Genomic DNA, 11,637 nt, shown 5'->3' with positions numbered 1-11,637 from the left:
CTGTAAAGAGCTAAACAGAAGCTGTAAAAGGCTGAATGAAGCTGTAACGAGCTAAACATGAGTTAAACACACAGAGAAACACACACGGTCACAAATGCCAGGTGAACAGTTGAACATTCTGTTACCATGGAAATGCAGCAGGACAGGAGAGAAATACCAAAACTTTAACAAACTTAAACTCTGATTTTACAAGAACGTGTTAGGATATCAAAAAGATGAATCATTTGAACGACTTATGAACTGTTTAAAAGTTGAGTGGACATTCTAGGTGGAAGTATGCTGAAGTAGTTCAAAAAGCAGGAAGACGTTGAACGATTTCACAGAATCAATGTATTTTCAATGAAAAAAAATACATATGTTGAAAAAGCTGAATATTAAACAAAATGTTAAAAAGATATCAAAAGTCTGAGCAGGGGTGACTTAAACGAGATGAACATTTTCATAGCTAAATTGCTGAAAAAGTTTAAAAACTGTGGGACGACGCTCAATGGGATTAACCTGTCTAAATAAAGGTTGAATGAAAAATAATTTTGCAAGATGCTCAAAAACGTACAGAAGACACCTGAACAGGATGAACAGCATTCGGAGAATTCTTTCAAAATCTCTGACATCGGGAGAGGATTTTCTTACCTGGACCAGACGTGCTCTTGTTCCCAGGTATCTGTTCCATGATAATTACACGACAGGTATGAAGCAAAGTTTAAGGTTTTACAAGCTTGTAAACCAAATTTCCTAACTTTACCATGTGACCAGGAACAATACTGACATCTAGTGACTAATACTGGTATTGACAGTTATATCATTACATAGATGACAATGAAACTGACAACAAAGTTGGGATTACTGTACAACAATAGTGAACAGCATAAATATTATTTTTTAAACACAACCCATAGAGATTTACACAGAACCTTAGAGCTTCCTTGTGTGTCAGATAATTTATTACTATTATTTATTACTGATCCAGTAATCACCTCAGACAGCTGGCTAAGGTAAAAGTCTATCCTCATACAGCAGCAGCTGAAAACAGTTATCCATGGTTTTGTCACCTCTCGGCTGGATTACTGTAACACCCGTTACCTTGGAGTCAGCCAGTCCTCCCTCAGACGCCTCCATTTGGTCCAGAACACTGCTGCTTGGCTTCTAAACTGGAGTTCATAAGAAGGAGCACATCACCCCCACTCTGTCACTCCACTGGCTGCCTGTTCATTTTAGAGCTCAGTTTAAGATTATTTTATTTGTTTTTAAAAGTTTAAATGGTCTTGCTCCATCCTACCTCTCTGAGCTGCTTCACCTGCGCTCTCCTGCTCGGCGCCTCAGATCAGCTGATCAGCTGCTCCTGGAGATGCTGAGGTCCAAACGGAGGATCAGAGGGGGCAGAGTTTTTTCTGTTGCCATTCCAAGACTTTGGAAAGATCTCCTTCTTCCCATCAGACGAGCCCCTTCCTTCACTGTCCTGTTTTTAAACTCTTTTAAAAAGACATTTTCGTTCCCTGGTTTATGGCACAGCCTGAAATGTGCTCTGCATTACTGCTTTTATTGGTGTTACTGTTTTAACAGCTTTATTCTTTTTTGTGTTTAAATGTTTTAATTTTATATGTACAAGACTTTGTTGCAACTGTGGTTGTTTTAAAGGGATTTATGAATAAAGTAGTAGTGGTTGTTGCAGAAGCAGCACGGTGGCACAACTGCTAGAGCTGCTGCCTCTCAGCGAGCAGGTCCCCGGTTCAAATCCTGGCCCGGGGGCCCTCCTGGGTGGAGTTTGCATGTTCTCTTCATGCATGCGTGGGTTTTCTTCAGGTACTCTGGTTTCCTCCCACAGACCAAAAATATGCATGTTAGGCTGATTGATAACTCTAAATTGTCCCTAGGTGTGAGTGAGAGAGTGAATGGTTGTTTGTCTCGTTTGTCTCCATGTGATCCTGTAATGGACTTGCAAACTGTCCAGGGTGTACCCCACCCCTCGCACAGTGGTTGCTAGACATAGGCACCGGTGATCCCCATGACCCAAAATGGAAGAAGCGTGTAAAATATAATGGATGGATGGATGGGTTCTTTTGATCTACTTTTAGGACTTGTGTGAAAATCTGATGATGTTTAGGTCATATTTATGCAGAAAAATAGAAAATTCGAAAGGATTCACAAACTTTCAAGCATCAATGTAACTGTGTTTATTTTAATAAGATTTTTATGATTTATTTCTCTAGAGCTGATATTTGGTTTATTAATTTTGGCCGTGGGCGAGCTGGTACTGTTTCAATGGGGGGTTTGAGTGGGTAAGAGAGGAGAAGCAGCAGAGAGGTGTAAGAATACAACTCTGCTTCCTGGACTGGACACTCTATAGACACTGGGTTGCCATAGAGGTGTCAAACCCACTTACAAAAGGGGGCCTAAATTAAAACCTTTTTCAAACTAAGGGCCTGTTTCAGAATCTACATTAACTCAGCTTAGATACCCAACTTCTTTTCTTGGTCACAGGTTCCTCAACAAGAATTTGATTGGTCTCATTTGACATTCTCTGTTGCACTTTTGACATAATCAAAGATTACTGAAAAAAAATTAAGCGATAAAAGTATTTTACATTTAAAATATCATCTTGGGGCCAGATAAGATGTCAACGAGGGCCGCATTTGGCCCCTGGTCCTTGATTTGACACATGATGTACTAATGTATGGAACACCGAGATGCCATTATGAAATAAATAAGCCATTATGAAAAACACAATTATGAAATAAATAAGCCACTTGTTCTTATTTCATATCGTTTAATTTATTGATTTAATTTTGAGCATCTCGGTGTTCCATACTAATGGAGGACCAATAACAAAATCGACCAAATTTCTAGAAAGAAGCCAGACAAGTTATCAGAAAGCAGACAGACCTCGAGTCAGCTGCGCATGCGCATCACGGCCTGCATTGCCCCCTGGTCTGTCGATTGTTAATGACGCTGAAGTAACGCGTTTCATGCGCCGTGCGGGATCATTTATTCCCTCCGCTGCAGCGGCCGAAATAAACTGGGGAAATAGTGACCGTAGTGCTGTGAAAGCCGGTGTCCGTGGGAGGGGGTCGCCGTTACTGCAGCTGCGCCGTCAGTAAAGTGCTCCGGGTCGGCCAGGTGAATGAGAATGCGTGCTTGTTAGCGGCTAGCTGTTAGCTTAGCTTCAGGGAGGCTAACGTTGTTAACGTAAAGACGGCGGACGTCCCGCCGGATCGGCTCGATGCTAATCGGCAGTGAGTACTTATTAAAGTCGCTAAAATGAGCAGTCGACGTGTTTATAATGTTGGAGGGAGTTCGCGGTTCGGTTTGTGCGCGATTAGCCTGCTCTAAGCGCGTCGCCGGGTTCTGGGCCTAGTTGTCAGCTAGCTCGACCAGCTATTGTAAGTGTTACAACCTTCTATTTGGCTGCAGGACAGCATGTCTTAACACTGACACAGTAAAATATGTAAATGCACCGAGTCACGTTATTGGGATTGACATGCTGCAAGAGTACTGGTTAGTAGTGTTAGCTTAGTGATGGTAAGTTTAATAATGCTTAGTAGTAGCGTTATTAGTTTAGTGAGAATAGTATTACCGTAGTTAAGTGATGGTAGCGTTTTGTTAGTTTAGTAATGGTAACTAGTGTTTTATTAGTTTAGTGATAGCAGTACTAGTAACATCAGTTAACTAACTACAGTGTTAGTTTAGTGATGTTAGTAGCATTTTATTAGTTTACTAACTTGATGTTAGTTGTGTTGAATTAGCAGCGTCAGAAGCCAAGTTGCTGTTCCAAAAAAAGTGAAGTCAGGTCCTCTGGACGGGTTGTTTGTTAGTTTTTTGTTAGTTAGGTTTTTGTTTGTTTTTTGAACCCGTCCAGAAGACCTGACTCGACTTTTTTTCGGTTTTACTTGGATTATTGAGCATGCATCAGGATGATCCTGCTGTTAGACAAAATTAAATATTAACTTGTTTGTTTTTCATTCATCACGTGATCAAGTCCAACATATAAGCTGCTTCGATTTCTGAGTCCAGATCTGCTGTGCATCTTTCTGTTTGTATTTTATGCATGGGTCTTAAATTGGCAGGTTTGGGAGAAAATACGCTGATCAGTCATAACATTATAATCAATATTAAATATGACACAGTTTTGCATCTGGGCAGTGTAACCTTGTGCAAGACAACATTTAGAAATTTACATGACAGGAAATACTGGACTCTTCTCAAGAATCTGAAGTTGATGCTGGATCCGTTACAGCCTCTCACAGGATGGTCCAAAGACAAGTTTCAGTCTTGTTGACATATCAATAAATGGGACATTACTCTTATCAAATTTAAAATAAGTACCTCAGATTATTGCTTTAAGTTCTAACCTTGCTGTTTGTTCAAATATTTGTTTAACACATTTAGCTACTGTTCCAAAAATCCAACATGGCAGCTCCTAAACTGCAACATAGTGGCTTCAATTTCCATCAACCGAAGAAGGTGGGAACATGAAGTCTGATGTTACAATTTGTTGTGTCCATGAACGTCCACGTGGACCCAGGACCAAAGTTTTCCTAGCAGAATGTTGTTGCGCCTGGTGCCCTGTCCTCCCCAGGTAGGGCAGGGGGAAAAAATTAGGTCTCTGCATTTAACCCGTCACACCTGAGATACACCCAGGTGGAGCTGTGGGCAGCTATGTAAGTACCCAGGGAGCAATTGGGGATTAGGTGTCTTGCTCAGAGACACCACAACATGTGGGAATGGCTGGTAGTCAAACCGTGACTTTCTGGTCCCAGGTTGGCTGCCCTACCTCTACCCCATCTCGGTCCCCTAAAAACAAAAAAGAGAGGTAGGAGATGTACATGGATCCAACCATCCACAAGATGGAAAATGAAGCATGATCCATTCGACCAGAACGTGGTTGAGTTTCTGATACTCGGGAGTGTTACTTGGTGGACCCAGGTGAGCAGAGACACCCTCACCCATCTGCAGATAGACCCAAACACCGCAAACTGGAATGGGTTCTGACACCTTATCAGAACCTTTTCACCAGTTTGATTTACAACAGCTCTTCTATTGGATCAGAACAACACAGTCCAGCTTACAGGCCTTACTTGGACTTCATCCCTGACTCTGGTTCTTCAGTTCTGCTTTGGACCATCTTTGGTCGATCTTGATTTTATGAGAGCGGAGCTGTGGAAACACTCTGACTCAGCTGTGTAACCTTCACAGTTTGGTTCTGGTTAAATCCACATACCAAAAACTTTTTCAGCTTTTAGCACCTTAATGATCAGAACGTTCCCCTTCTGCCTGATGGGTCTGATCCACTCCAGTGTTTTTGTTGTCCTTCCTCTCCAGTCGTTTCTTACAGTGTTATGGCTGATTGGTGTATTTATTGCAGTGTGAGCTCAGTTAAGATGGCACCTTCTTATTCTTACAGAATCTTTTCTCTTCCTTCAGAATATTCTTCAATGGATACTCCTGAAAGCCCGATGCAGTCTCCTCAGTCTCCTGAGGAGGAGGGGAGGGGTCTTTCTGACAGTGAACTGCTGCAGTCTCCCGATGAAGAAGAGGACAGGGTCATCTCTGACAGTGAGCTACTCCACAGGGATGAAAATGGAGGCCTCATTGAGGAAGATGAATCTGTAGAAAGCCATGGAAGAGGTTTGAACTTTGAGGACGAGGTGGTCCCTGACTTTATCTCTGATGCAGAAGATGAAGAACCGGTGGGAGAGGCAGAGGGGATGGTGCAGGAGGATGAGACCATTGTGTTCATGGAGGGGGATGATGATGATGATGTTCCACATGGGGAGCAGTTAGATGAGGAAGAGGATGGAGTTGCTGACACTCCGCTGTCTCCGGACTCCGACTCAGAGCAGGTCCGGCACTTCAACGAGTCTGAAGAAGATGGAGAAGATGGGTACAGTAAAGATGTCTCAATAGAGCGAGGAGCAGCAGAGGTGGGTGATGAAGAGGAGGAGGAAGATAAAAATAAGGAGGAGGAGGAGGAAATGAGGAGAGCTGAAGAGAGGAGAAGAGCTGCTGCAGTGAGGGAGATGAAAGACGACTCGGCCTCCGCGTCTCGTGAGCTGGATGAGCACGAGCTGGATTACGACGAGGAAGTACCCGAAGAGCCTAGCATCCCTGCACACGATGAAGAGGAAGATGAGGAAGACCCAAAAGTGGAGGGAGGGGAGGACAAGGAGGAGCAGCAGGAGAGCCGAGATAAAATCAGAAAGGAGAAGAAGCCAATCCTCCCTCCATCTCCTAAAGACAGCAAGTCAAAGAGGACGGACGACTCCAGAGGACCCGAGAGGCTCCGCAGAGATTCATTCAGAGACAAGAAGAAGGATGAAGATGATGGAGAGATTGATGAAGGAGAGATTGATGTAAGTGATGGTGGTTTGGTTGCTTTAATCTGTGTCAGGTAAGAGTCTGGGCTGGATTCAAGATTGTTATAATCGGAGTTTCTCTGTTTCAGCAGAGCTGTTTTAGTTTTTGGTGTTAATCAAAGCCGCTAGCTTTGGAATGGACTAAAGAAATTTTTATTATCCCCTCTGGGCATAATCATTTGTTTCACAGCCCGAAGGTTAAAATAAAAAAAAACGAAACACAAAAATCATTCATACACAACAGGACAACATACTGATGGAATCATAATACTGACCAGTGATGGTATTTTTAATTTGATTGATCAATCGACTAATTTAATGATTAAGCGAAACAACACATTTTCATTTCTGTTTGTGACACAGGAAAACGCCCAATTGCTTAAAACAAACTGTATTAGATTTTTCACCTAAGGACATCTGCATTATTTTACCGGTGCAATGCATTCTGGGTCAAAGACGTCCAGAGGTATCAGTGAAGTCCAGACGAAAAAGTGGCGTGTTTGATAATAAAGTTATATTTTCATCAATCCTTGAGCACAGAAACGATCAACTCGTGATGTTTAGCTAATTAACTTTGGAGGCTCGAGCTCTGTCCTCCCATCAGCCTGGCAGCACCAAACTGCTGTCACTCGTGTGCACTCCTGGTGATCAGTGAGTGTTGTGTGTTGCTCTGTGGTCCGAGTGGACTCGAGATTTACAACAGATTAGAACCCACAACCCAAATCAGGACAAGAAGAAGAGGATGATGATGGACGGATGTTTAAAGTGTCTAAGTGTTTATTAACATGTGAGAACATGTTTGATGCTTGTGATTGAAAGCAGCTCTGTGCAGCAGAAGTTCTCAACAGCTCTTGATCCCTCCTCTTCATCGTTTTCAGCTGCAGGCTGACTCTGTTCTACGTTCTCTCTTTTGCCGATGTGCTCCACTTCAAATTAAAGATCTGAACGTCAGACATCGTCCAAAATTAACCTTCAAACTAGATGCTGCTCGCACCGGAGGCATCTGTCGTTTACCCAGAATGCATTGCAACATAAACAACATGGCAACGTCTGTGGGACATCCATTTTTTAAAAACCTATAAAAACTGAACAGCGGCAGTATTATAAATGTCTGTCAAATAAGAGCTTTGCTCCAGCTAGTAAGAGATGCTTTTAAAATGTCAACTCCAGCATGATAAAATAAATCTGATTCTTTAGAAATTAAAGAAGAAAAGCCTAAACGTTCAGCATGTTGTATGGATATTATTGATATTGGAGATGAACTAAAGCATCCAGTTTTGTACAGGTGCAGAAAATTTCCAGAAACTTTCTTGGGAAGTCAGATTGGGGAAATTTGTAATTATTCCATATTAGAAATGCAGATGAAACATTATATTATGTTACAGATTCCAATGTGTACTTCATGGCTGTGGTACACGATCAGTCTGTCATTTCATACATGTGGGTTTAAACATGCCATGGCCACATACAGATAATGTTCACTCTGATTACTGAACGATGAGGTCACCGTCTGCCTCCTCTCTCTGATGGAGCAGTCTCCAGTCAGTTGCTTGGCTGTGGGATTTGTGCACGCTTTGATCACAAGCATTTTTTCATTCAACCTTTATCAACATGGGTCAAAATCTGCACGGGTCACTGCTAGGGCTGAACAATTAATTGCATTTGCGATAATATCGCAATATGCTAAAACAAGATTTTGTAATCGCAAAGGCTGCGGTTTGACTGGTCACGTGATCTGGTTACGTGACTTGCGAGTGAACGGAGCAGAGCAGGGAGCGAGAGAAGTCGACGCTGCGCTTTAACTGGTTGCACAGTGGTGTCAGACTCGACAGAAGCTGACACATCTGAAAGTTTGGTATCAAAGAGGGGCAGCACCTCCGTTGTTTGGAACAAATAAGACCTGCACAACGTCATGTATTGTGCAGAACCTGCCTTGCTGCTGTTGATACCTCTCGGAGTAACACCACAAATCTTTATCAACACTTAAAAAAACACCACAAAGCCGTTTACAGTAGTTGCATGGGTAGAATGCCAATGACCAATGCTTGAACTTCAAGTAAGCAAAGTACCAGTCGACAGGGACCACTGACCGAACTGTTCGAAGGCGTTACTCCGTATGAACATAATTCGAAACGGCACGCAGAAATAACTCGAGCAGTGATGGAGTTCATAGCGAAAGACATGATGCTCATTAATATAGTGATCAAGTCTGGGTTTAAGGCTTTGGTAAACACAATGGATAAGCGGTACAGAACGCCCTCGCACACACATTTTTGCCAAGTTGCTATCCCGGAGCTATGCAAAAAAATGCAGAAACCGTTGCAGCGTACCTGAAAACAGTGGAGTTTTTTTGCAACTGAAACAGATTAATTTATTGTTTGTGTTCGTTGAAGAAGACATTGAAAAATAATCGCATATTAAATCGCAATATTGAGGTAAAAAAAATCTAAATTAGAACATTTCCCCAAATCGTTTAGCCACAGTCACCGCGCAAATCTGTACTTCCTGCTTTGTGTTTGTCTGAACTTCCTGAGACTCTTGTACTCCGTTGAACTTGTGACCTGTTGTAGAATTTTAATACTCAGTAATTAAAGCAGCTAACTTGTTTAAGGGAAATTAGGGGTAATTTAAACAAACTCTGAATTATATTTAATCATTGTTTTATAAATACATTTGTAAATGTTATTTATTTAGCTATTAACAACATTATCCTTAAGAGACAAGTTGACTCTTACCTGTAACAGGTGGGTCAGCCCTGACGCATTAGTCTATGAGCTGATTAAAAGAAAGACCCGATGAAGACAAACAACTGGATCTGTTATATAATCTAACACCTGGACTCATCTTGTGGGCTTCAAGGATTTGCTGTGATGCGTCACTTTTTGTTTGTGTGCAGGACGATGACCTGGAGGAGGGAGAGGTCAAAGATCCTTCAGACAGGAAGATCCGCCCTCGCCCCATCTGCAGGTTCTTCATCAAAGGTAGGTGTCGACCCGCAGATTTATGACCAGGATGTTAGATATAATCTGATATCTTTATATTTAAAATGATTTAATCTTTGTTTCCCTTCCAATGAGCCACACTTAGATTTATTGAAGGGGTCTGGATCAGCTGTTCTTCAGAAGGTTTTCAGGATTTTTATCTGATTTCTGTTTGTTAAAGTAAGATGTGTTGTCCAGCAGAGGTCACTGATTAACTTCAAAATGGCTGCTACTCATGAAGGAAAAAAAATCTATAATAGGCAGCATTTCATCATCAGTCCACTCTGCTGTTGCTTATAGTTGTGCTGCGCGACCACTGGGTCGTTTATTCCAAAGAAACGTGCTGAAACCTACATCTTGTGCACCTTTCATCCTCCGTGTTCATTGTTTTGAAATTTTTTATACCTCCGAAGAGCTAAACCAATAAAGGCTTGACTGCAAGCGTCCATCTTTTTCCAACTTGAACACCGCACTTTGACTGCACACGGCGCTGATTTAGACAAGAATACATGAAGCATCCTGGTGGTAAATGATGTAACTGCTGGTGCCACGCGTTATGAAAGATGGCATCAGTGTCTCGCTTGGCTGCGACTGTTGGAGACGAGTCGGTGATTGAAGAGAGAATACCTGAATTTTCAGCTTCCCTCACTGAATTCTGAGTCAGCAGCAAGTTGTGCGGTCACGTTTTGAAAATCCTGCCTCGTTTTCGAGTGCGCAGCTTGCAAAACCGCTCTAAGCCGTGCACGTTATTTGTCTCGCACTTGTGCACATCTTCCACAAATTAAACATTATTCAAAAACTTTGCTCTTTATTGTCTAGTTTAGGAGATCTGTTGTTGTTTTGGACGTTGAGTCTGGTAACGACAGCAGTTTTATTTTGTTTGACTTTTTTTATTATTTTTTTTGTTAGAAAGTGGAAAAATGTGTTTGTATCCTGATCACATCTTACATGGAGGAAAACTCACATTTTGTGAAGCGTCTTGCAGCAGGTTAATAAAAGTCACTGTGTTGTTTCTTTCAGGAAACTGTACGTGGGGAATGAACTGCAGGTTCATCCACCCTGGCTTCAATGACAAAGGGAACTACTCCCTCATCAGTAAACCAGACCCTTTCTCTTCTAATGGAGCTCCACCCGGAGGACCAAACCCACTGATACCCAGCAACCCCTGGGTGAGGCGCTCTGGAGCCGCTCTGGTTCTGAATATTAGGAGGAAACTAGAACGTCGTTCACTCTCCATCACTGGCCTCTTTGTCTGTCTGTGAGCATCAGTGTGGTAGCCGGAAACCCTAAATAAATGTTTCCATGTCGTAGGCCGGTCCTGCGGTGGAGGAACTCCCTCCTCCGCCTCCACCAGTGGAACCTCCTGTGGAGAGCGCCTGGGAGCGAGGACTGAGGCACGCCAAAGAGGTAAACACTCGGTTTCGATTTTTATAGTCCCAATTCACAACCAAGCATCATCACAGGGAGCTGCACACAAACATTCAACAAACGTTATAAACGGTAAAATAGTAAAAGTTATCTGTGTAATGAAGCCAGCAGGCTGTGTGGAATCTTCACTTTAACCCCAAGCCGCCCATCATGAGCAGCACATTGGAGCCAATGGTTAGGAACAGGAAGCAACTGGAACCAGTTCTACAAACATGGAGTAGAGCGGGTGAAGACGGCAGCAGAGTGAGGAGACGTGGTCGGTTTGTCCTCCAGCAGTCTGAGCCTGTAGCAGCAGAACTGAGGAGTAGCTCGGCAGGGGTCCACATGAGCTGTTTACGTTTGTCAGAGGCTACATATTTTTGTCTCGTGCTCCAGATCTCACCTCGAGTAGATAAAAGTTCTCCGTAACAGACATCTGTCATCTGTAAGTAAAGAAAGTGGGAAAAAACATGTTTTATTTAGGTCTTTTTAAATCCATCCAATCTAATGATGATACAGGAATTAAACTGACTGCTTTCAACAAATTAACAGAACCAGAGCCACAGTTTGACCCAATCAGAGCAGAGCAGTGTGGCTCGTACTGTCTTATACACGGCAGGTGATCGCAGTGACTCAGAGACGGACTGCAGGTGAGGGCACCGATCGTTTTCAAGGAGGACATGCCGCTGCCCTAACTGAACTGCGTTGTCTCTTTTTATCTTAAGTTTTTTAACTTCTCTGAGAGTCAGTTTCAGATGTTTGTAGTTGATCATAAATAAATAAATTCAGCTCTACACATGTTTTAACAACAAGGTGTTGAGTCCGTCTGGATGAGCTCAACTTGATTATATTTAGAATCATACTGGGAGGTAACTGTACCGTGATAAATGTCATTTAAT

At 42.5% G+C, this 11,637-nt stretch overlaps 2 protein-coding genes across 3 annotated transcripts in view; one reads left to right on the top strand and one right to left on the bottom strand.

Moving 5' to 3' along the window:
• LOC119415938 overlaps positions 1 to 670 on the bottom strand; it is a 7,042-nt gene extending 6,372 nt beyond the window's left edge. The window contains exon 1 of the mRNA XM_037683107.1: positions 631 to 670. Coding sequence (XP_037539035.1) covers positions 631 to 670 — 40 coding nt within the window. The remainder of the gene's footprint in view (positions 1 to 630) is intronic.
• Positions 671 to 2,930: 2,260 nt separating this feature from the next.
• The window catches only part of zc3h18 (zinc finger CCCH-type containing 18), a 43,568-nt gene continuing 34,861 nt past the window's right edge, over positions 2,931 to 11,637 (top strand). The window contains exons 1-5 of one of the 2 annotated variants that reach the window (XM_037683293.1): positions 2,931 to 3,114; positions 5,419 to 6,347; positions 9,247 to 9,331; positions 10,352 to 10,500; positions 10,643 to 10,738. In XM_037683293.1, coding sequence (XP_037539221.1) covers positions 5,430 to 6,347; positions 9,247 to 9,331; positions 10,352 to 10,500; positions 10,643 to 10,738 — 1,248 coding nt within the window. In that variant the 5' untranslated portion in view covers positions 2,931 to 3,114; positions 5,419 to 5,429. Of the gene's footprint in view, positions 3,231 to 5,418; positions 6,348 to 9,246; positions 9,332 to 10,351; positions 10,501 to 10,642; positions 10,739 to 11,637 lie in introns of both variants that reach the window. The other variant, XM_037683292.1, reaches the window with a different exon arrangement.

This window comes from Nematolebias whitei, chromosome 10, assembly GCF_014905685.2.
Source record: "Nematolebias whitei isolate Nwh7 chromosome 10, NemWhi1, whole genome shotgun sequence".
NCBI classification, from domain to species: Eukaryota; Metazoa; Chordata; class Actinopteri; order Cyprinodontiformes; family Rivulidae; genus Nematolebias; species Nematolebias whitei.
Note: the sequence above shows the minus strand (reverse complement) of the source record. Positions and strands in the feature narration are given on the sequence as shown.